The sequence below is a fragment of the Rhea americana genome, unplaced genomic scaffold (assembly GCF_003343005.1).
Source record: "Rhea americana isolate MKP2758 unplaced genomic scaffold, rheAme1 scaffold_354, whole genome shotgun sequence".
Lineage (NCBI taxonomy): Eukaryota > Metazoa > Chordata > Aves > Rheiformes > Rheidae > Rhea > Rhea americana.
Genome location: NW_028186484.1, coordinates 185,197 through 211,192, shown reverse-complemented (window position 1 = coordinate 211,192; position 25,996 = coordinate 185,197). Strand labels below are relative to the sequence as shown.

Below are 25,996 nucleotides of genomic sequence, written 5' to 3'. Positions count from 1 at the left end.
AGGCGGGCGGGGGTGTTGCCCTCTGCTCTCATCCATCTTCCGCACATCACGGTCGAGTTCCTCCTTCAGCGTCCGCTCCGGCGGGGCAGGGCTCCCCGCTCCCCTGGCGCGGCCGGCCCCTGGGAAGGCACCTCCCCCTCCCGCCTCATCAGCTGTTATTAATGGTGATTGATGATTAGCAATTACGGGACCAGCACAAGGACGCTTTTGTGGGGCCTGGACGGGACGGGACGGGACAGGACAGGGCTGCGCGGCGCGGCGCGGCGCATCCGTCCTCCGGCCGCCCCCGTGACCGGGCTGGGCTCGGAAAAACGGACGGGCCGAGCTGGGCCAGGCCCAACCCTCTCTGCTCTGGCCCGACTGCTTCCCGGCTCCGGCCCGGCCCGACGCTCCCGGCCGGGCCCCGACTGCCGGCGCGTACGGTGACGGGAGCCAGCACTGTGGCCCAGCCAGGACCGCTGAGCCCGGTGGGGAGCGCCCCGGGAACCCCAGCACCGGGCGGGCCTCGAGCGGCCCGACGGACTTGTCCGCGCCAGGTACCGAGCGCCTCGATCCTGGCGCCAGGAGCCGGGCTGCGCTCCTCCACTCCGGGGCCGCCGCCCCGGCCCGGGAGCACCAGCCGCCGCCGCGGGCAGGGTCTGGCCCGCCCGGTTCCGGGCAGCAGGGCCGGCGCCCCGATGCCCCCGTGGCAGGCTCGGAGCGAGGTCTCCGCGGGACCGGCCGCCGCGGGCGCGGGAGCCCCGGGCCGGGGAGGCGGCGGCGCTGCCCGGAGCCGCGCTCTGCGGGCTAGGCCCGGCTCTCGCTCAGGTCGGGGTGGGAACGGGACGCCGGAGCYGGAGTAGGGGAACGAGGCTCCCCGCGGCCCGTGCCCCGTGCGCTCAAGGGGGATCCCGGTGCCCAGTTYGGCGGGGCATTGGGGCAGAACCAGGCGGGCAGTGCGGAGCCCTGGCTGAGCGGAGCTGCTGCCGGGGTGTCCGAGGAGCAGCTTCTGCCTGGGGTGCGGAAGCACTGTGGTGCCCAGCGAGCAGCTGCTGCCAGCAATGCGGGTGCCCCAGGTACACGGCGGGAAACTGCTTCCAGTAGTGTGGGAGCACTGTGATGCCCAGTGAGCAGCCGCTGCCAGCAGTGTGGGTCCCCAGGGTGCCCAATGAGCAGCTGCTGCCTGGGGCGTGGGAACACCATTGTGCCCAGCGAGCAGCTGCTGCCAGCAGCACCCATGCCCCGGGTGCCCAGCGAGCAGCTGCTGCCAGCAGTGCGGGTGACCCAGCAAGCAGCCGCTGCCAGGGGTGCAGGGGTGTGGGGAGCATCAGGGTGCCTGGGGAGCACCTGCCCCAGCAGTCACAGCCTGTGTGGACCCTTTGGCTGGAGCACTCACTAACAGCCTGCACTGGTCTGTAATAGCACAAAGCCCCTGGGTTCTGCCACTCCCACCCACTCACTCACAGCATGTTTAACAGATGTACCCATGGACTGCCATGGGGCCTTCTGCTCATTAACTCTGTCAGCAGAGCAAGTGAGACCAGTGCAAGCCGAAGGCTCCTAAGCAGCAGCTACGGCTCCACAGCTCTTGCCTTATCTGTCCTGGAAAGCATGGCCCAAGCCCCACAGAGAGTCAGCACACTAAAATGGAGCATGCCCCCACTCAGCACCTGTGTTATGCTCCTGTCTGTGGGAGGATATTCACCATGCACATAACATACTAAAGCACTGAGCAAACCAAAGCCCTGCTTCAAACAAGTATCAGCACTGGAGTAACCACCTCAAGCACTCAGAAACTGAGAAATACCACCGTTTGTCATGTCCAAACTAACCCAGACTGTATTTGCAGTGGCACAGTCATGCAGCTGCCTGCCACTACCCAGGGACAGTCTTTTTTTCTCTCAGGAGCACTGGATGCTCTTGCCTGCAGACACACACTTTCCAAAGGTGCACTACATCTCCAGCTTAGCTCCCTGGTTGTATTGACATCTGTGTGAATACATGGATTTCCCCAYGACCCTTCTCATCTAGTCTGTCCCCAGGCAGGTCTGGGGCACCACTTTACGGCAGTTGTATTCCTTCTGCAGGGGAAAAAAAAAATCTTTCTGTAGCCTTGGATCATGTGTTTTATGTGAAACATGATGATCTAGCCACAAAGCTGGGTACTTTAATCCTGTGTGGAGCATGTGGATGAGGTCTTTCCATGCACACACACCTAGGACTTCCTGGGCCAGCTGCAAAGATGGTGCAGGTTCCTCCCAGAAAACAGCTAAACTGCCAAGTCCARGGTTTGTCTATCAGGCTGACAAAGTGGGTCCTCAGCTTTTCTCCACTAAACAGGTACAACATGGCCCCCCAGGGTATAGCTGTGCCATCAGCACCAAAGGCCTGCACAGGCTCTTCAAAGCCTTTCACCATGGCATATCCTTGCAGTCCCAAGGAAATATCTCTTGGTGGCAAGAGCTGCCCTGCCTCCACAGAGAAACAAAAATGTGGAAATATCAATGTGAAAATAGTCATCTAGATTCAAATAATCATAAAACTGAGGCACCTCAAGAGGAACCCCTCCCACCACTCTGATGAAGATACCTCCCCCTGACTGACGGCCCTTGCATCCCAAGAGGAGAAATGTGCACTTGTAGGGCATAGGCCATGGCCTCTTGTCTGGTGCAGGAGCCCAGGTTCCAGGCTAGGAAGGGTGCTGGCAGTGATTAGCATCTAAATGAAATCCACCTTAGGGATCATTTGTGATATGCTAAGTGGCACACTCAGGGTCTGCAGGTCAGCACCCATCTTCTTTACCTGACCTTGCCCATCTCTCCAACCTCATCCACCAAATGTCTCTGCAGGAGAGGWTTCTTAAGACTGGAACCATCTTCACTTGTACGACTGGTTTCATTCCACTGTTATCAAAGCATTTCATTAGGCCATGGAGAAAATGAAAGCCTATTCATGTGTAAGTCACTGGATTTCAGGACCTGTACTCGAAAGAGTCCAATCAAGGTTATACAAACGACTTCCTAACTCTTGAGCAATTGCAACTTGATCATTTTTCCAGTGAACCTTTCATATATCTTTGACCCCCACCTCACACAGTCATGTAAGTTAGCAGGGTACCTGAGAGCAATAGAGAATTGCTATACTCTGTGAGCTTTCCAGGGAAACCCATAAAGCTAGTGAATGAACTACTGCTCCCACATAGAAGGAGGCTTGCCTACACCCAAAGGGGCAGTTCCCACCCTTGTAGGATGAACCCAACTGGAAGGATGGGAAGTTCAGGTTACATGTGATAACCCTATCACTCCCTTAGACCTTCAGGGGTTTTCTCTAGTTCCGTATCTTATATCTAATCTTCCACAGTTTCTCACTGTCTAGTGTAAATGCGGTTTCCATGGCTTCCACCTGAGGCTCAGACCTCTGCTGTTCCGTACACTCCCTGGACATCTCTCCTTCCTCACACACCTTCTCTTTGGGGAGCCACTCTATTCCATTTTATCTGGTTTCTTCCCCTTCTTCTCAGTTATCTCATAAGTTCCCTTAATGTCCATGAAGATACACTGTCCAAYATACCAGGTATATAAGAAATATTCRTTGCATGTGCATTTTGCAAAGCTCCTGGTCTCCCCTGTGCACTCAATTGTTGATGGATACCTCTCAAGACCTTATTGGGCTTGTTATAAGGCACTTGGGGTAAAATGTGTCCCAGCAGGAGACCATTCTCACTCTCTTCAATTTTGGGGTTTCTGGGTCACAGCTCTATGTTTGTCAGACACAGCACTAGGCCCTCGATCTCACTCAGCTTGGGCATGGATACTGAATTCAAGTCCAGTCTCTGCAGAGAATATCCTTAAGCAGTTTACAGACCAGCCTCTCCCATCTCCTCCATCATGTCACTGCTTAAATTGGACCTCCTTCCCATAGTCTGCCCTTGTTTCTTACCCCTTTTCCTGTCTGTGTTTTTGCATTAGAGCTACCGAGGCTTCGTCCTTCTCATCTTTTCTTATGCGTTTCTTGCTGCAGCTATGTAAGCATAGGAAAATCAGTTTGACCATTTTCCTGCATTTCTGGACCCAGTAAGTGACATTGGCAAGTGTCCTGCTCAGCCACTGGCCCTTTGGACATAGTGTCTTTGCTAAAGATGGTGCATGACCTGTCTGGTTAGCACAGTGGCTCCAAACTGCTCAGCACAGGCAGAGCTACCAGTCTGTAAAATGTCCTTGCTCAGTACATGCAAAATGTGATGCTCAGAGGCTTGTAATTTCAGAAAAGTTGGTAACAGGTTGCTGGGCAGATCAAGAAGCATCCATTTGGCCCTCCTTCCTGCACTGTAAGTTGCTGCCTTAAGGAAGGGACCCTAGAGAACAGTCCTGGTACTGCAGCTGTTGGCTAAAGGGAGGCCAAGAGCCAGCTACTTTCCTTAATCTCGCTCTATAGATCATCTGTTTTTTTTTTTTTTTTTTTTTTTTTTTTTTTTTTTTTTTTTTTTTTTTTTTTTTTTTTTTTTTTTTTTTTTTTTTCTGTAACTGCAAAGAGAAAAATTCTTTCTGAGGCAGGCACAAAGTGTGATAAACTACAACTACAACAGTGAAAGTTAAATAAACTGTGTAGTAAACAAAAGCAGGTCTTTCTAAAGGAAAGTGTCCTGCAACCATAGCTTTATGCCTCCACCAGTTCCACCTATGATTTCTGCACAGAAGCTAGCAAAATAGGGCTGAATCTGGTCACAGCCTCTAGGCATTCCTGCAGTATAAGCCCTAAACATATTTAAACTAAGGTAATGTTACAAAATCAGTTACTCAAAGTTTGGAAAGTCTGGAGAGTGGGCCAGCTGAGGCCACACTGTCRTACTGACAGAAGCTAGGCTTATTTTGGGCATAGATCCTGCTCTTGSACTATATCCACGAAGCAGTCCACTATGAAACAACTCTTACTTGAGCCAGGATGCTATGTATACTTACTACCGTGGGTAACAGCTAATACGTCATTCCTTGCCACAACAGGCAATCCAGATCCAAAGAGCACCTGAGTGGTTCCAACTGTCTCTGCAAATACTGTCTCACAGGCCTTCACTCTGTTGTCAAGTTGCCCTATCTCCAGCTTCCCACTGCAAAACCCATCTGCAGCAGCTGCTGAGCCACCCTCATGCTTGGGGAACAGAGTTTGGAATTAGGGCCATAGGGACAAAAAGAAACTATCTTCCTCATTAATATTAGAAAAAGCATCCCCAGGTACATAGTTTTGCCACAGATAAGACCTCAGAGTATCAAAAAGAGCCTACTTCTGAGGATCTGGCCCCAGCTAGGGTTTCTAAAATAGAGAAGGTCCATTTTTTAAACTGTGACTTAAGGTCACAGCTAGCCTTTTAGAGCAACACCACGTATTTAACTTTTTGATAAGCCTTGTATGAAATCAGCAGTAGAAGTGGCCTGCTTTGTGCATAAACCTTTCTGAGTCCCATGCTTTAGCAGAGCAGTCCCCAATCAGGTCACCCTGATTCATCTGCTTGTTTTCCCAGGCTGACAAAGAGGGGTTTTCTTCCCAGCCACAGAGGACCCCAGGAAGGACCTGCAATGGCTGAACTCCCAAGTGCCTTCCAGGAACACCCATCACACAGTCACACACTCCTGCACAGTGTTAGTAAAGGACATTTTCTGATAGCTGGTCAGTGATGGCTGTTTGGCTTGCAAAGAGCACACAGTCCATTTGAGACACCAACCAAATGTTCCAGCAGTCAGGACAAGAAGCAATTGAGGTAGGCACCTCTGCACCATCTCCCCTTGCCCTCCTGCCCCAGGCCCCACAGGTGAGGCAGAAATTGTGTGCAATGCACCCATGAAGCAGTCTCATTCTCATGGAGGCAGGTCTATTGAGCAACAAGCACACTATGGCTCAGGACTTACCACAGAATGCAGCACATCCCTACTCAGGGGTTCAACCTTTTCTGGCAATCCCTCCTGAGCACTGCACCCCTACCATGGGCAGACAGATTTCCAGCACAGACCATTTTAAAATAATCTCAGAGCTCATTAGTAGCAGTGCTGGCATGACAGACTCAGCTCACCCCCCCCCCCACCACCATGTTGTGGTGACCACAAGCTTCCTGGGATCCTTTGCATGATGCCTTCCTTCCCTGGCTGCCCTTYGGCCACAGGCTCAGGTCTGCTCCCACTGGGCCCAGAGAAAACCACATAGACCGGCCTTTGCCAGGAGAGTTCATGGGCAGCTTATCGCAAGACATGACCAGGATGGATTTGTGCAGACTTTTGTGGGCCTCTGATGTCTTCAGGAGGGCTATCTGCTGCTTGCCTCCCCTGGAACATGAGCAAAGACACCAGACTGGGAGCCTCACCACCTGAGCCTGGTCCTGGAGCTGGCCCCAGCAACAAAGGTCACTGCCCCCCCTCCAGCCCACTGATGGGTTCCCAAGCTTCTGTGTGCTGCAGGAACAGGCTATTCAGCAGATACTGAGCTGTGAGCAAGGGTGTGCAGGCAAATCACCAAAGCAAGCATTAACACAGCCAAGGTGACATGTTGCACTTATTCACCCTCAGCCTGCTGGGAAGCTGCAAGGTACAAAATAGAGTAAGCACCAAGGGGTCTGCCTGTCAGGACTAGTACTAGGTACCACTTCATCTGGAAGGTGGAGCGAGCACCTCAGTCCACTCACAGCACATACGAGTGTTCAGCTTGGAGGATGGCACCATTGTCTGACTTCTCTGGGACCAGCAAAGGCATCTCTTTTTCATTTCTTCACTGCTGGGTAAGGTAGGAACATTCACATAGTCTATGGGAATTGCTCTGGGAAGCTAACACCTCCCAGATTTTGACTTCTCCTGCTCTGGGAAAGTGATATTAGCCAAACACTTCAGATATTTTCCTGGACTCTTGAGGGACAGGGCTAACTTTTATTGGCATGGTCCTGGTACTGTCTCATTTCTGTGCTAGCACATGATGCTGATGAAAGCTCTTGGTTTCTTGCAGACCAAAACTGGGCATTCTTGGCAATATTTCCTAAGCAATATCTGTGCTTGGGTTGCAAAATTGTCTTCACTTCCTACATGGATAAGCGCTCCTAGAAGCATCAACACTTCCACTCCAYCCAGGACAGCTCCTTGACTGCAGCATGACTGTTCCTCATGGAGACAAGGAACATTGTTCAGGAAGCACAACAGGCATCACAGAGAGAGGAGAAAGGGGGCAAGAAGGAAAGAGAGATCCAAGCAAAAATGTGAGATCTCCAAAGGGAGTCCATCACCAGAAAGAAAACTGCTCAAGGTAGTGCAGCACCTTTGAGAGGCAAGATAGAGCTCAGTTCATAGGACAGTGCACCTAGTATATTGCAATCCCAGGCTGCAGGATAGTGTGGTGCATCACTGTATCRGACTCCTGGTTGGAGGGATGAGGTGCCTGTCCAAGCGAGTGATGCCAGAGGGCAGGAATTTCTAACCTTATGGTTGTGCATGTTGCCTTCAAGCAATGTAGGTAGAGTTGACCCATGAATAGACAGTCCCTCCCAAGAGCTGGGTCTGACACCACTTGCAGTTTTAGACTAGAAGAAGTTCTTTCTGAGTGTACTGCTATGACCTAGCAGATCTATGACCATGGCACTGCAGATGCTTTCATTCAGATGGCTACATGATGTCTGTCATCTATGGGTGGCTGTATGAACATATGATCCACAGCCATCCTTCAGGATCTAAGAGCCTGGAGGAAAGGTAATGTTCTCTGGTCAAGGATGCAGAAGTCAGAGCAGAGCATGTTGTGCTACATGATCCACAATACAGGCTGTTACCCTAATAATGCTAGTATGCCTTTCCTCAGCCAGGAATATGGTACTTCATAAGGTGAAGTGGACCTAATTTCTACCCTACTGGGATCTTGGTGTGAAAGAATAGTCTTGTTAGTCCTGGGCCCTGTGTTATGAAGAGGCCTCTCTTCCTTCAGTCATAGGTGGCTTTAAGCAGACTGCAGATCAGTAGGAGAAAAACCACCCAAGATCACACACTGCACAGAAATTTAAAAACACCACTCAGTGATTTCAGAAGGCCTTCCAGTGGCCACTGCACAGGAATGGGCACTCAGGGAAGACCCTGGGGAGGCCACTCCATGCATCCCCATCACAAGGAAAGACAAATGTTACCTGTGTTCCTCACAATGTTCATCCACAGGTGCTTGTCCACCCATCTTACACCCAGAAACAGTGAGCACATCTCCTCCATGGCGAAAGGATTCCTTTCAGTCACTGTCCTTCATGGTCATAGGAAACATTTTTGTTTGGAGCAAACTAACATGACCTTGTCTGCATTTTAACCCCCTGCCATCAATGTTTACTGTGAAAGTGAAGAACAGTGTATTTTCTTTTTCTTTACAGGTAATTCTTTGAAGGTTAGAAACTATTATTGTGTCATCACTCAGTTTTCCTTTCTTCAAAATACATCCTTCCAGTTCCCCAAGGATCTTTGTGTTGGTCATTTCCTTGACTTCGTACTGTTCTTGATGTTCTTGTGTCCCTCTGCAGCCTGTCCACTATGCTGTGGTCACTGTGCTGCCAGAAAGCAGACCAACATTGCACTTCCTTATGGACCAGCCTTTGATCTGTGCACACCATGATGGCCGTGTCTGGTCTAGACCAGCAGCATGTGGCTGGTTACAGGCAGCATGTGGTGTTTGACCCCTCAGACTGCAGCCTGCACCACTTCCGGCAGGTCAGGCCTTACCTTGGCTTTTGCAGTTGGGCTTTGCTGGGCCTCTGGAAGAACCCAGTATGTGTGCTGGCTGACCTGGGGCTGGAGCTGGGGCTGGGGTTAGAGCTGCAGCCCAGCCAGCACAGTGTCTTCTGCAGAGTGCATAAGCATGGTCTCTATTCCTTCAAACAAGTCTTCAGCAACCATGGCACAGTACCAGATGCAGGACAGACCTCCAGGTAACCCCCTCCATGTATCACAGGAGTTCAAGTACTGTTAATAACTCTAAGTATGGTTTTCTGACTAGYTATGCTCTCACCTAATAATAATTTACTACATACTGTCCTGCCTTAACTTCATTTTGAGCACATCATATTAAACTGAAATTAAAAAGATTCAAGATACATGACATTTGTTGTTTCTACCTCTTTTCCATGGACCTTTTGTCTAGGTATAAAAAGAAGCAGTCTTTGTCTGACCAACTCTGCATCTTGACTGAGCTTATTTTCCAGACACATAGAAACTGTTTAGTTACTTGCCACAGTATTTTTCCAGGTATCAAAGCAAGGCTAACCAGGCATAGGACCCAATTTAAGAGTTGCAGGCCATTGTCATGCACCTACCTAAGTCTGATCAAAGCCTGTGTGGCCAAGAAGCCTGAGCGACAGTCTTGCAACACAGGGCAGTGGGTGGAAAGGAGCGGATGTGAGCAGCATTGCTGACATCTGGTGATGAGCCAGAGAAACAGAGCAGAGGATCCATTCCGGAGCGCATCCATGTGCAGGCGGGTGCTCATCCTGGTTTGCACATACACCTCAGGACACCAGCACCCACTGCAGGGTGTCCAGCTGGGAGTAGAACTGCAGGAAGCGCGTGGAGACGCACTCCTGATGAGGAAGCTCCAGAGGCCCCCAGCACTCAGGAGAGCTGCTGCAGTTCCAAAGCAGCTGTGGAGGAGCCCAGCAAAGAGCTCTGCATGAATGGCTCCAGGAGGAGCTGCTGCAGTGTGGGGCAAAGACTGAGGCTCCTCTTGCCATGAGTCAATGAGCCCCAATTTGAATATCACAGATAGGCTTCCCAGGTGGGAGCACTGCCACCATCATGGTGCAGGAAACTGAGGGGAAGCCAGAGATGTCAACGAAGTGTCAGTGAACAGAACCATTAAAGGAAATGTGAAACTCTTTAATTACCCTGGGGCCAAATACAGTCCCGGCAGTGATGGAGGCCAGTGGTAGACCCATGCGGAAGAATGTCAGGACTATGGATGACAGAACTGTGGTTAAACAGTCTGGTCTCTCTGGGACTTGGACAAAGCACTAATCAGGATGAATTCTGGCCTGGGTTAAGACAGATTTTCTGATGATTTTTTAAAATACTGGAAATGGAAAAACTACACTCACCATGATAAGTTATTCTAAGAGGTAATTATTAGATTAATTACCCTTGCTATTAAATATGTGCCTCTTCTAATCTGTGCTTTTCCAGCTTCAATTTGCAGCCTGGATCTAGCTGTACCTTCTGCGCTGGTTGGAAGAACCAGCAATGCTGGACTAATTCCCCAACAAGCCCTGCACCTCACCTCTCTTTGGGAAGCTTGGTAACGTCTGGGGGCCAGCGATGGACCTCAGCATGGCGATGTGGCTCATCACCGGTAGCCCACAAGGCTGTGGCAGGGTGCCATCAGCTTGTTTCACCCACACATCCAGGACTGACAGGCAAGTGCCATGGCTGTGTGAGGGGTATGTGGTCCCAGTGGCATGGCCCCTTCTGCTTTGAGCTCTGCTGCTGGCATCATTGGCGGTCCATCACTCACTCTTGTGGCTCTTCTCTGAGCTCATTCATCAGCATTTTTGAAATGTGGACCCCAGTGCAGGATACCCTAGCAGCAGAGTCCAATGGACTGCAGTATCTGTRTACCAGTCCCTGGTTCCTGTGTATGAACATACTATTTTATACATACACACACATACAAACAAAGCAGAAGACCTCAATAAATATTTCTGCTCTGTATTTGAAACAACCATGGATAGTATTCATATTTCACAGTAGTAATGAAATACCACTTCTTATTCCATTAGTAATTAATGAAGATGCTAAAGACAAACTGTTAAAGCAACAATTTTCATAATCTGCAGAAAGATAACTTGCGTCCAAGAGTATTTCATTGGCTAATGAGTTCATGGAACCATTTTTTTTTTTTTTTYTTTTTCTAATAAATCATGGCACACTGGGGAACTTAAGATAACTGAGAGGAAAAAAATCTAATGTCTTACCAGTATTTAAATATGATCATATGGATATCCAAGAAACTATAGAGCAGTTAGTTCAACATAGATCCAAAGCAATCATAGACAAGCAGCCAAGGGATGTTCTGGSCAAATTAGTAAAAGCTAGAACCCAAATTAATGTCAACTAGCATTTTTAATTACATGACATGATTTCAAACAATCTGATATCATCTTTTGGTAAACCTACAAATTTAGTGAAATATTTTTGTGAAATGAAATTTCATGAAATRTGACTCTATGATAACCAAGGAGTTTGAGCAGATTTCTCACCCACACTGCAACAAGTAAGTTGTACATAACTGTAACAGCTTCCACATGGTGAGTGCCATCGTTGATGAGAGCTCCAGCCTGAGCAAGGCAAGGAATAAGAGTGATCTGCAACATCATGAATAGCACAAGGAGGAGGAACTGACTAGATTTGCTCATAGATTCTTTGAATACAAGTGTTAAAGGGCATTAAACGAAACTAGAAGGTGACAGTATAAAAACAAATAAAAGGAGGCTACCAACACAATGTGCAATTAAGTATGAACTCCTTGCCATAAGGATACAGTAATGCATAAACTTCCAAGGGTTCAAAAAATGACCRGTAAATTCAAGGACCCTGGGATATGGTTGCAGTCAGGGGCCTCCTGTGTGTAGCTGTGTTTCTGGGCTGTGGCTTTGGTAACAGCATGAGTCATGTGCCCCTGCGCTAATAACRTCTCACGTGAGAACTGCAGCCCTCACACCTGGGGCAGCTGACAACTCCTGTCCCAGTAAGAGCATTCAATCCTGCATTAGAAACKTCCCTTTGAAAAGCCTGATAAAAAGAAAGAAACCTTGATTTATTGCCAATATGTGCTCAGGAGCATCAAACCTTTTTAATTTTGTCTTGTAAATGTTTATAAAAATCAACTGCTAATTGATTAGCATAACTGAGTTAAATCACATACATGATTTGGCTAAAAATTAAGACTACAGAAAAGTGAACAGAATTTTGGAGTTAGAATGCAGGACCTGCTCCCATAAACAGATGACTCTAAAAGGTCATGCAAGCATGTCCAGCTGGAAGGAGGTGACATCAGGCTGGCTTTCTGCTTCTGATTCGAGGTAAATGCAGTGCAGACGTTTAAGAGAAGGGGAGGGAGTATTATCCTGAGTATTCGAAAGTTTTATCTCTCTTGCTCYCCTCATCCCTGACTTGCACACAGTCTTGGTATGTTGTTACCTCAAGCCAACACCTCCCCTCCCTGCCCACAGACTTCATAAAAAGCATTGTTAAACCTTCTCCAGTTATGCTAACTCCACACCACAAAAATATTACTGGAYACACAGGCCTCCAAGACCAACTTCCTCTATTGACCACACTGTGYTGCTGACACCTTTTGTAAGCTTAGGAACACATGTTCCTATCACRTGTATTTATGGTGCAGTGCATCCAAGAGATGAACTTTTGTTGGCACACTGAACCTCACATGGTTATTTCAAGCTTGCTACTTCAGAGCAGCGTAGACAGCTGTGTAGGGTGGTGATACTCAGGGGAGTAGAGCAATATCCTGTGTCCAGATAGAGGCAGAAGATGACAGAACTACTAGGCCTGTCACACTATTTAGCCTTAGATCTATGTCCCAGTTTCATGGCTCTGATGTAGCTGTTAACAGAGGCCTTGAAAGACCAGTGCACCAAGAGGAATAAACTGCAATGCTGTTCTAGTGTATCTTCTCCCAGCCAGCAACAGTTCAGGCACTCCTTGAGCCAGAAGTGGCTTCCAGACCATCATGGTTAATGACCATCAATGACTCCATCTTCTATGATTTTGTCTAATTCTTTTTTTGAACATTAGTAAGTCTTCGGCCTTCACAAAATCCTGTACCAAAGAGCCCCACAGTGTAATTGTATTGCATGAAAAAAAAGGTTGTGTTTTGCTTGTTGTTCCCTTGGAAGATCCTAACACTAATATCCCCTCTGCCTTTATACCTGCAGAAACAGTCCCAGATGACTGAAGTTGGTGTGTGGTTTGAATGCACTATAGTCACCATCTTGCACTGCATAAACAACACAAGCCCTGACTACAGTGAACTGAGAGCGATAGGCACCCATACATGTGTGGGAACTGGTTCCCCTCCCAGTGTGGTGCTATACTCCTCTTGCCAAGCCATAGACCAAGTTGCAGTGGTGTTCTGCTGAGCCATGGCGGGGTGGACCCCTACCCTGCACTGCTGTGTGACTGGTATCATCAAAATCCAGAACACTTCTGAACCACCCCATCTGCCCTGCCCCAAAGTAGTGCCCCCCAAAAAGCTAGCATTTCCCAAAACTGTTTAACAGTGGAATATCCTTAGGCTGGAGAGATGCAATTCTGTTTTGTGGCAAGGCACTCAGCCCTTCCTGCTAACTAATCTCCAAAGGCACCCTACGCCTGTGGTGCTGACATGGCAGCAGAGAAGCAGCAAAAGGCCACTAATCCTTGCACTTTGACAGCAACAGGACTGGAAGCAAGCACGCACAAGGAGTGCAAGCACTGACAAACCAAGAGCTCTGCCCAAGGCAAGGCTGCAGACCACCAGGCTTCATCAGAGGAAGCTGTCATGAACAAAATGACTACACCTGCCCCAGACCAACATCATCCTCCCATGACAGGCCTGCCACCCACACACGGTCTCACCCTTAGGCTAAGGATTTACACAGCAGAATTACCTTCTCCACCTCCCACTTCATACATCCAGTGTCAGTGAAGAAGTAAAGCAAAGTTTCCAGGCTGAGATCCAAAATGGAGCCAAACTATTCCCCATCCTTCTGCTTCAACTTCTATTTCAGTTATGACCTCACTGGTATGAGAGTCTTGCCACAAAAAACCCTAAGCCCTGACACAAAGGTAAAGCAGTGGTACATTCCATCTGTTGAGTTAGTTTCTTTTCTGGGCTATTAATACAATATCTATCAGAAATGATGTAGGAACAGTGCAGTATGTAATACATTGGATGAACATTAGCAAGAATCCATAAAACACATTCCTGATGCAAGTCATGCTCTCCAAGAAAAGAGAAAGCTAAAGAATATTTATAATGTGTTGTTTCCTAAGTGTTACCCTGCAAGTTCCTGGATGAAATGCAATGGATTGTCTGAAAGAAAGGGTAAACAGATATAAGAATGATTATGTCAGGGACTTTCTTTAGATAGCAAATGCTGCTCCTCTCCAGCATGCAGGAAAATGTCCTATTAGTGGGCATGCACTGCTAGGTGCAAAGCCACTGCATAAACAGCTGCTCTGCCTTAGGGAAAAATAGGTGTCTTTAGACCTGCTTTGACATTTCATAGGTGACTGTAAGAGCCTTGAGCACACTTGCTTTTGCCTGTCACACTCCATGGCTGCACCCACAGAACTGTAGTGGACAGTTAACTGTGCAAGGTCAGTCTGTGAAGCCTAAAGCTGTCAGCAGCCAGCAGCCTCAGCCCAGGGCAGCCAGTCCAGCAGCAGCCGGTGAAGGCACTATAGCTGGTAATGAGGTTAGCTTCCAGCAAGCCATTTTAGGGTGGCTGATGCTTTAATCTCTTTATAATCTTGTCTCTAAATTGCAGAAGGAAATGTTACCCTTTACCTTGTCCACTGTGTGGTGCAGCCCAGGCAGCAGTGAGTAGGCCTGCACTGTGCTCTGGTAGATGCTGGCTGGGTTGTCACAAGGACTGGCTGCTTCATACCCAGTGGACTAGCATTCACTGAGCATGCCTGTCCTCCACATGGAGGTCCTCAGCATAGGCACAAGCCCTGTTTTCTGGCACCAAGTTGCAACGCGAGGCAATATCTCAGACATTGTACCTGCATAAGAAGTGCTTGTTTGGAAGGCTTCAGCCCCACACCCACCACACATTCTTCCATGCCCTCTGAAGGGCAGACAAATGCATACGTCTGAGAGTGCATATGCCTGTTACATTCCTCTATGCACGGCATGTCACATGCACAGGCCCTATTAGAGACAGCCTTCAACGCAAGGCAGAAGTTGTACTCTGGTAGTCATAAGCAAAGTCCGGGTTTTATTCCAAACACCTTTGTCAAACTGTAAATGCTTTCATAAAAGGAAGTATTCCAACAAATGCCCTGGGCACTAGAGCTGCTTGGCTTAGACTAGAGTTTGCAGATTTGGGATAGGGTGAATTGGTATCCTGCAACTAACACTGTGATCAATGCAGAATACTTGCTTCTGGTCCCACAAAATGCCCAAATCCCCATCTCTTRTTTTTCTTAGTGAATCTGGAGTTTGCTGCTGTTAGCATGGGTAAACAGAGAGCTCCAAAATAGGTATATGAGGCAGAACTGGCAAGGACTAGCTGACAAGGACATGGTGGAAGAATTGGCAACCAAGTTGGGGGAAGGATAACATGGTGGGGTGGGAGGTGGGGAAGGGGGTTAGCTAGGTTGGCACAGACTGCACTGGTAGGGACTGAACACAGATGCAGAGAAACACAGTCAAGCCCCATCCCTTAGTAGAGAACATCCTCAAAGCGGAGCAGCAGGAACTGGTGCAAGGCCGTTGGCAGGTGCAGCTGGGACAGGACCCAAAGCAACCGGCCCTCCAAGAAGGTCCTGAGTGTACAGCGAGCCAGGTGCTGTAAGGAGCGAGGACTTTGCTCCAGGGAGAAGAGTGACTGGTAGAAACGTGGGTATTTCTACAGGAAGAGAAAAGAAGATCAGAGCCAGACAAAGCTATAGATAYCCTGGAAGCAGAGAGGTAGAGCCAGAGCCAGCTACATCTTCACCTTAATTATTACAGCACATCCACTTCTACTCCCCAGCAGCACCACCCCTCTGCCCTGCAAGCCTCCACTCTGACCCAAAGGTCCTTTGATCCTATCCCCCCTCTGGCACCCTGCCCAGGGTAGCCTGGCTGTACCCTCTCCAGTCAGCAGCATGCATGTCATTGTCACCTGTACAACCTCAGCTGGAACAGCCTCCACCCAGTCCTCAGAGACACGCACATGTTCATAGCTGTTCATCACAGCCTCGATGACACGTGGGCAGGTGTGGCAGTACTGCAGCACCTGTGCCAGGGAGAAGGCAGATGAACACAGCAAGTGGTCAAGGTCCTGCAGGCCCCACATTTATGTACTAAAAAAGCCACATATATCCAAAAAATGACCAGGGAATGATAGCCCTTCCCTCATTCTGTCCTGAGGAATCAATGTCATTAATGGTGGGCAGACCCAGAGCACCACTCCAGCTCTCAGAGTGTCCTACAAAGATGGGGACTGAGCCAACAGCCAACACATTCACTATGGTTGCATTCAGCACAGCCAGGTCCCTACTTCTACCCAGGTACAGGAACTGAGGTATGTAGCTGGGATATAGACCTGCACCCCCACCCCTCATCTGCCTCACCACATCCAGAGAGGTTGTGGAGTCTCCTTCTCTGGAGATCTTCAAGGCCCGCCTGGATGCAACCCTGTCTAACATGCTCTAGGTGACCTTGCTGAGCAGGGAGGTTGGACTAGATGATCTCCAGTGGTCCCTTCCAACCTTACTGATTCTACGAACCTACATTACTTGTAAGTGACCACTACTCTGCTTTATGCCAGGCCCCTTTCCTCACAATTGTGTTTAGAACATGAGCTGTTTTAGGGCAAGGTCTGGCACCTATTTTGTGTGCAGAGAGACTAAAGCATACTGTGCTTCTGTTGAGTGCTGCACGTGGATCTCGGGGATGTAGTGTGCCTGTGCCAAGGAAGGCTGCAGAGACATCTCTGTGCAGTGTGCAGTGTGGGGCCCAGGAAGTACTGTACCCATGTTAGTTGCTACACAGAGCCCCAGGAGGACATCATACATGTTCTATGCTACAGGGCATCTCTGGTGTGTACCATGCCTGTATTTTATACCATACATAGATGCAAGGGACACATGGTGCCTGTGCACCTTATGCCACCACTATGGCCTTCAGAGCAGACTCCGTCCGTGAATAGCTGCACCCAGGTGGATTTCCCCCCTGGCTTTTGGCTCCCACTCCCTAGGGCCCAGGCCAGCAGTAGTTGTCAGTGCCTATTCCGGCTGTACGAGTGATCCTCATTATCTGGCGTTAATAGGAGATTAATTAGTGTTAATTGTTGATTTTCCTGTATTTTCCCAAAGGGGAGAGCAATCTGCTGATCTCCAGGCTGGGTAATTATTGCACTGCTCAGGAATTAAGACAAGCAATTAACCCTTTGTTTTCTGGTGTCTTGAAGAGACAGCATGAGTTGGAGTGCATGTCCCAGAGAGGAAACGGGGTAGTATTTTCTGGGCCAAATGACTAGGGAGACTATGGCTGTCACACAGCCTAGCAGACTGACAGTGTTAACAGAAGCAGGAGATTCCCACAGAAGAATATGGCCCAAGAAAAAGCTTCAGGGAATCCCATAACAATTCCCCTCCCCCAGCAACTGGGAAGAGATAGGCAGGAGAGAGAGCCAGCAAGGTGGCAGAGACAAGCCCTGCTGCAGTAGGGACATCCTTGCTCTCATAGGGGCCTTAGTGTTCACTGTCTTCCTTTCCTGCCCTGCTCTCAGCAAAGGTGGAGATCCTGCACCTTGAGGAGGGAGCCAGGCCAGATGCGGATGGCACCGTAGTTGAGCAGGGCTCGGACTACAAGCTCTGGCTGGTGGTCCAGCTTGTAGGCAGTGGCTTGCAGGATAYTGTGCAGTGCCGTGTTGCCACTGTAGTTCATGATGTTGACGTTTGCACCTTTGGCCAACAGTAATTCTACTACTTGAGCGTTGGCATTCTTGCAAGCCAAGTGAAGGGGGTGCTGGCGGTCCCTGTCTGCAGCATTGATGCTAGCACCACTCTCCACCAGAAGCTGGCAGACCCTGTAGTAGCGCTCCATGTCCTGGGGTTGATGGGGCTGTGCACAGGCAGCGTTCAGTGGGGTCTGTCCCTCTTCATTCTTTGCTTCCAGCTCTGCCCCATAGTGCAGAAGCAGCTGGACATGGTCTGTTAAGCCATGCCGTGCTGCCACATGCAGTGCTGTGTCATCTTCCTCCTCTGTCCGGCTGTTCACACTGGCACCGTGCTGCAGCAGCTGCTGGACACACCTATGTGGCCCAAGATGACTTAGTGACAGACTAACTACTGTCCTACCTGACCCCCTACCCCCTCCAGCACCTCCCCCTCCCCCCCCCCAACCCAGCTGTGCCAACCCATGGCTTTCACTTCTCCAAAGAATCCCCAAACCCCTGTTCCCCATGCCCTGGAGCAGAGGCTTTAAGCCAGGAGGACTGGTTAGCAAGCATGCTGTCACCCTAATTGTAGCCAACTCTCCACAGAGTTTTAATAGGTGTTATCACACCCACGGTCCACTCCCACACACCCGCACTGAGGCCTGTCTGCACACTGTATGGACTGAGTTTCACAGTGTGACCTGTAGGCCTTGCATTGCTGGTGGACAGCAAGACAGCAGCACCAGGCTCAGCTGCATCAGCTCTGAGGACTGAGCTTGCAGGCAGCTGTTAGTCTTTGGAGGTGGCACCTGCTCCAGGAATATACCATAAAGCCACCCTATGCAGTAGCCACTGCTGCAACCACTACCCCATCTGTAGGTATGAGTAGCGACCTCTCCTGCATAGGATGAAGCTTGTAGGGGAAAGAGGTCCACCATGGCCTCCCAGACAGAACTCACTCGCTGGAGTCTGGACTCTTGCAGAGATGCAGAGGCTTGTAGCCATCCTCAGAGACAGCCTCAGGGTCAGCTCCAAAGCTGAGTAGCAGGCGCACACACTCTGTACTGGCGGCCGCACAAGCCTCATGCAGGGCAGTTTTGCCCCCTGGTGCAAAGTTGACCGAAGCACCCCTGAGCAGCAGGAACTGCAGGCAGTCTGCATAGCCCCGGCTGGCGGTGATGTGCAGTGGCGTCGTGAGCTCCTGCTCATAGGTCAGAGACCACAGYCCTGCAGGGAAAGAGGGGTCAGGGATGCATGTCCAGACAGAGTGCATGAAAGCACTGGGCCCAGACCTGCCCTTTCTCTCATGGTACCTGCCATACACTCCCTCTTGAGAAACAGAGGCTTCCCTTCAAAGGGCTACCTCTTCCTGCCAGCATCTTTCCCACAAGTCCCCTGCCCTTTGACTGGCCTGTAAAAAGCAGAGGTCAAGAGGGTGTCTCTTTAAGCTACATGGTCACATTCCCAGGGAGCCTTGGGGCAGGGGCTGTTGCAGGGGCTGTTGTTTTCCTCTGCAGCTCAGTCATACACTGCAAGGTTTCATTGACAGGAACAGAGTAGATGAAGGACTCAGGGGCACAGGTAGGGCTGGAAGCAGCAAGGTGGCTGGGAAGAGCACCATGCATGAAGCACCACAAATACAAGAAAATAGGCAGTAAAACAAGGAGATATGGGAGCAAGCTGCCAGGGCATGCACATAGGAGATTCAGGCCCTGAGTATGACATAGATAAGCAAGCCTCYGCAAAGGTGGGCATATGGGGCCTCAGACAGAGCAGAGAGCTGAAACTCACCAACTCTCAAAGACTCTGACCTGGCTGGAACAATTGCTGAACTGGTGTGGTCTGCTGACAAACAGCCTGCAGCTGTTACAGCCCAAATCATGCTGACAGTCCTCCCTGAAGTCATGCTTCTTGCAGCTTCTCCAGGTTGGGCTGGAGGACTGTGTCCCCAGTTACATGACAGGTTCAACCCTGCATCCCTTTCACCTTTCTCCTAGAAGTAGTATGGCATGACCCTTATTTAGAAAGGCTAGATTCAAATGCAGCTATCCCAATGGATACAAACACAGAGCTGTAACAATCCCTTGCCCAGCATAACCCACAAAGAGAATCAGCAGTCCTGTAATCAACACAGGATACACACAGACAGGACAGGTACACAAAGCCAGGCTACAGGAATGGTCACAGGTGCAATATAACACGGAGCTTGAATCTCCTTTGCTGGGTGGAGAAGCTCAGGCAGCTTCCCAGGCTGGAAGAGCCAGGTACCCCAGGACACTGCTTGCATTACAAGACTCAGGTACAGTCTCCCACAAACAGCGCAGGGGGACCCAGCCAATTCCCAGTGCTCTTACTCCTATCCCCTCTCCTCCATAGCCCATACAGTGCCCATAACACTCCATCCAGCAATAGTGATGCCCTGCAGCATAAGCAAGAGGATCTGAGCCTCCGTCCAGCTAGGCCATGCTGTCTGCCCCACTGTCCCCGACATACTCAGCCAGCGAAAGTTGAACCGGTAGTTTTTCCACTCTTCCAGGTCACTGGTGTCAAACACAGAGCTGGGACTCAGGTTATTCTGGGGGTTACTGAGAATCTCTGCCATAACCCCCTGATCTCCTGTCAGCAGTGCCTGCCAGTAGGCCTGGGCATGGCCATTCACCTTCCGCGTGCAAATGGGCTTCTGATTGTTGTCTCCTGTGCCTGTGATGCTGCCCATTTTACAGTACTCAGACTCTAGGTAGGAATCAGGCTTTGATCTGCAGCTGCCTCTCTCACCTGAGCTTGTGGCACAGCCCAACCAGTGCCCTATGCTCTGCACTGTATGGTTGTCTGTGTACACTCTGCAGAGAGTAGGGATGTGCCGCATCACTGCTTGGCCCAGGCTAGATACAGCTCAGGTCTCAGCTGTTCTATTCTGGGGAACCTTGTGACCAAATGTTTGGCCAAGAGGCAGAAAAGGACACTTCTCTCAGGCAGCAATACCTCTGCAGCAACTGGCTGTGAAGGGAAAGGCCCCATACAAGGCAGGGCAGGAGAGGAGCCTGAAGGGTAGAGAAGGAGACAGGCAGCACATAAAAGTCTCACACCCAACCACTCTATTGCTGCACCTGTCTTGTTTTCTGGCCTCCATTTAACAAGTAGACTACCATCACCCAATTGCTTCCCAGGTCACAACAGCCTGACCCAACTGCCTCCATACACCAACAGTGTGTGTTTTTCAATCCTTGCCTCCTTACTTATTTCCAACATTCCAACCCCATATGCTGGTTCAACCCAAGCCCATGGCACTAGACAGGTTTTTAAACAAATCAGAGGATTGTTTTTATCAAAGCTTAAAGCCAAAGGACAGGTATAAATAGGTGCAAGGATGGGAAATGTTCCATTACAAGTGAAGTAAAAACATAGAAGATAATTTTACTTTGAAACCCATCCTACTTTTCCTTCAAATTCTGTCTTGCAGAGTTCCTGTACAGTTTTAGTACTGCCTTTTCCTATCTTCTGACAGTCCCCTCCATTACATTTCCTCACTGCTCTTCCTTCACCCTGAGAGACCACTTCGCACCATCCGAGCTTGGTTGTACAAGCTCCTGCCCCTGCTTTGGTTATACAACTAGGGCACCACCCAGCACAGTGGTAAAGCAGAGCTGGCTTTATGGCAGATATCAAACTGAATGAAACTGTAGTATTTGATTAATCCTGTCATAGAACTACTTAGATCATGCAGCTATAAACCGAGTTAATTGACTACAATAGACCAAACAATGCTTATCTGGAGGACCAGAGAAAGAAAGACAAGATAAAGAACTCTACCCTTCTCAGCAGGGAAAACAAATGACCAAGCTGTATATTTGCTCACATTCTCCAGCATCCTCTGTCTGTGCAGATTTCCCACTAACTAGTCTAGCTACAATGTAGTGCATGAAAGGGTAAAAGGAGGGAAGCCTTTGCAGACTGCCTCACCTGCTGGGATTCTCAGTTTCCCCAAAGCTATAAATAGGTATCCAACCAGAGCCAGAGTTCCCAGCTCACAAGAGCACTGCCAGAGAGACAAAGGGCTGTGTGAGACTGTGTCAGTAGCACTGTTCAACTTAGACTTCCTCTGGGATCCTTCAAATATCAGTTGGGATATTCAAATATYAGTTCCTGGCCTCGGGAAAGGCCAAGTCCCAGAATCTACCTTTAGGGTTTTTTATTGGATAGGTTTTGGGAAAGAGTCCCTACAGGTCAGGGACCAAAGCCTTAGGTAGCGTGTAGGTTTGCATTTGGCTTTTGTTTTRTATCTCTATTCAATAAATCTTGCAGTACATTTGTGGTCTATGCTTGATGGATGGAGTTGTTTGGTTGAGTTTTTCACATCTTGTTACTTTGGTGATAAAAGCGATTTCTGGATGAAGTTGTTTTATGTAAGCTATTCTGCTTTCTCTGGGACAGAAATTTAAAGGGTCTGTCAGCCCAGCACAAGACAGGAATACTTCAGAGTTAAACAGTGCAGTTAATATTTTTCTGAAAAGTGGTCTTAGTTAAACAAAAAGTAGTATTTTCCTGTCTTTTTCTTCCTACATAGACTATGAAATTTTAAAACCTTGGGTATACAGACCTTGGCACTCAATAAATAACCTTCAGCACCCAAGAGTATCAGCACTTGCATCTGTTTGTCTCTTGCTAGCTTGGACCCCCAAAAAACAGTCAGGGTCAAGCTTTATCAATATCCTCCATATAGTGTTGGGACAATATAAGGAACCTACGCCTCTGGGAAAGCAGTTTTTATCAACAGCTCTGCTATTCTCGCACACTGAGGTTTTCATCACCAGCATCATCTCTGGGGAAAAGAGTAGCGCAAACACTCCCAGTAACTCCCCTTTCATACTTGACACTCCTCATCTTAAATTCTGCGTGCCTGCAGTGCACTACTAGTAGATAGGCAGCAAGAACATGTGGCCTTCCACATTTCTAATCACATCTCTTTCCTTGACATAGCTACATTAGTTATGTGATTTATTACAGGACTGRACGTTCATAGATAACATTGATAAGAACCTAATCAAAAGGGACTAAAGAGCACAGATGTAAGTGTAGTACACACAAGACATATCTGGGGGGAAGGTACAGTGAGGTATATCGATGGAAGGAAGCACCAAAGGTGACTAGCTTCTACCTCCTGTCATTCAGGACAGGCTTGCTTCTATCATCTCTCTAGAAGACCAGATTCCTGCCCCCTACCCYATCCAGCCTGTCTGCCAGAATAAAACAGCTTGCAGGATGCAAGGAAAGCAAAACTAGGCCTGGTGCAAATGCTTCTGTTCTGGAGCAAAGGCCYCTCATGCAATCAATGCTAACTCTCCCACAGGCTCTTAAAGTCAGTGTTTGAAATAGGGATCACAATGGTGCTGCTTGACCCCTGGATGTCACCACAGCAGCAGCAATAGTTACACTGAGTGACTGTAGTTTAGTTCCCAAACAGCTGCCCACAGCAGTGAAGGGCACTGCTAAGTCCTGTCTTCTATTCCCAAAGCACGTCACAGACTCTAGTTCTTAGTGGACTAGAACAATAGACCCAATAAGGCATAAGGCATGAAAAGCATACCTATGCTACTCAATGTCTTCTCATTAAAGTGTTCACTCTCCACCTCACACATACTTCATATCCATCCCAGCAGTATCAGGATGTCTTTTCAGAGATTATTCCTCCCCAAGACTCCTCCCAAACACCCTGTTCTCATCACTTTTCAGTAGACCTGCTCCTGGTCACCTTCAACAATCCTGATACAGTTTGCTCTGCAGCTCTCTTCTCCAGCTCCTTCCTTATCCAAAACCCTCTTTTCCCTCGCATCCCTATTCCATTACCCTGTATCCATGACTGGGACTTCCTCCCAACACTTCTCCCAGATGCCTCTGCTCTTTCTCTCATCCCCACCCTGGGGGCTTCCCAATCACAAATATCTCAGCCCTGCATACCCACCAAATTTCCTGCTAGTCCAGCGCAGCTCATCACCCTTGGTCTCAATGATGAGATTGATAGCAGCACCCTTGGTGAAGTACTTCTGAACCATCTCCAGGTCCCCAGTGAAGAGTGCATTCTGGACCAGCAGGTCCCGACACTCCAGTGGCTCTGTGCGGCTGTTCTGGCATCTCCGTCCCACTGGGTTTAGGTTGCCCTCGCTGTGTCTTGCCTGAGAGTACTTCCACCGATCCAGCTTCTCCTCGTCCAGCTGCAGTGAGCACAGTGTGGCAGAGCTGAAGGAAAAGGTGCAGTCCATCATTGAGAACACATGGGGCAAGCCTGAACCTCACAGTAAACAAGCTGCTGCAGCCCAGAGCTTCTAGTTCAAGGCTGTGTCCTTTGTAGGTTGCTTATAGGTTCCAGCACTCCAATGTCTGGCAGGACTCGGGCACAGGCCTGACTAAGACAGTATAAATAGTTCCACTTGGCAGCTCTCTTCCACCACCTCCTCCCCTCTCTGCAACAGTTTCTCATCAGTTGTTGAGAGTTAATCTCCAAGGCAGGCTGGGAATGGGAAAGAGGAAACAGGCAGTCCTGAAACCTCCCCCACATGCTTGCTAGTTTGCCCTGCAAAGTCTCTGCGCTGCACTGCACTCTGCCTCCCCTTGAGGAAAAAAGAGAACAGAAAGGAGGGGAGGGGGAAGAGTTAAGGTTAGGGGTACCTAGGTAGAGGCCTGCAGCAGAAGCAGTAGCGAAAGTTGTCAAGGATTGCATACGGATCCCTTCCCTTTGGAAAACTCCAGCTCTTGGGAACTTAGCATTTCCATTATGCATTGAGGCTGGCTGCCTACAAACAGTCCAGCAGAGTAAGAGACATGTGAGCAAAACCTGGGAAAAGCAGCTTGAATAAAAYGAAACAAGTTTCCTGGGGAAAGAGAAGACAGTCTTCTGTGTGAACACCAGGAGCTTGGCAAGTGTTTTCAGGCTTCTGAGTGGGGTAACCTCTGCTGTGTCACCCACTACTCCAGCCATACTAGGTCACATTTGGAAGGGTGAAAGATACTGCTGAAATCCCCTGCCCTGCTTCAGTCATTGCAGTTCACTCTTTGGGATGTGAGATGGATCCCATTAAGTAGGATGTTGTGGCAGTTGGACAGAGTTGTAACTGGTTAAGCTTTGCTTACCCTTAAATTACTCCACTGTAACTAAGCCACTAATCATTGTATCACTGCCAACATGCAGAGAACCTTCCAGACWGGCAGGCTGTGAGCACCAGCAGTGGCAACACCCAATCATCAGGCACCACAGGAATTCAAGCTAGTKGGAATCAGGTATTCTCTGCCCAGTCCTACAACTGATGGGGCTGAGGGTCACTTGGGAGATACAGCAGAGACCCAATGAGAGACAGCAGGAGTGCCTGAGAGCTAATGGCAAGAATCTCATGGCACCACASCTGGATTGCACCACACAGCTGGAACCTCCTTTCCCCTGGGTCATGCCATTTTCTCTGCTGGACAGGACGGTCATATTAGAAATTGTTCTGATGACTTGCCTGGCTTCTCTCCTGGGCTGCACCAACTATCCGATGGAACAGATAAATTGTGTCACTCATTAACATCATTATCCTGCAACAAAAAGCAGATGAATCTTTGACTACCTCCTTCCTTTTCTGTGTATTGATCAGCTCCAGGTCATACTGCTGCTCCAAAGGGCAAGATTCATCCTGATTCCCTCAAAGAGCTGCAAAGATGGGGTAGCTGGGCTTCACCAGATGGACCTTGAGGTCTCCATCTTTGAAAGGTTGTGGAGAACAGGAGAGGTGCCTGAGGATGGGAGAAAGCCAGCGTCACTCCAGTCTTCAAGAAGGGCAAGAAGGAGGACCCAGGAAACTACAGGCCAGTCAGCCTCACCTCCATCCCTGGAAAGGGGATGGAACAGCTCATCCCGGATGTCATCTCCAGGCATATGKAGGAGAAGAAGGTGATCAGGAGTAGGCAGCATGGATTCACCAAGGGGAACTCATGCTTAACCAATCTGATAGCCTTCTAAGATGGAATGACTGGCYGGGTAGATGAGRGGAGAGCAGTGGACATTGTGTACCTTGACTTCAGCAAGGCCTTTGACACTGTCTCCCATAACATCCTCCTAGAGAAGCTCAGGAAGCGTGGGTTAGATGAGTGGACAGAGATGGTGGATTGAGAACTGGCTGAAAGGCAGAGCTCAGAGAGTCGTCATCAGTGGTGCRAAGTCTAACTGGAGGCTTGTAGCTAGTGGAGTTCCCCAGGGCTCAGTACTGGGTCCCATCCTGTTCAACTTCTTCATCAACGACCTGGATGAAGGGACAGAGTGCCTCCTCAGCAAGTCTGCTGATGATACCAAGCTGGGAGGAGTGGCTGATATACCAGAGGACTGTGCTGCCATTCAGAGAGACCTGGAGA

At 49.3% G+C, this 25,996-nt stretch overlaps 1 protein-coding gene across 1 annotated transcript; it reads right to left on the bottom strand.

Moving 5' to 3' along the window:
• Window positions 1–10,654: 10,654 nt before the first annotated feature.
• ASB10 (ankyrin repeat and SOCS box containing 10) lies at window positions 10,655–24,154 on the bottom strand. The gene is made up of 5 exons (XM_085312022.1): window positions 23,577–24,154; window positions 18,577–18,844; window positions 17,488–17,992; window positions 15,857–15,970; window positions 10,655–15,598 (listed from the first exon to the last, which is right to left on the bottom strand). The coding sequence occupies exons 1-5, from the start codon at window positions 23,875–23,877 to the stop codon at window positions 15,413–15,415; spliced, it is 1,374 nt and encodes a 457-aa protein (XP_085168148.1). The 5' UTR covers window positions 23,878–24,154; the 3' UTR covers window positions 10,655–15,412.
• Window positions 24,155–25,996: the final 1,842 nt, after the last annotated feature.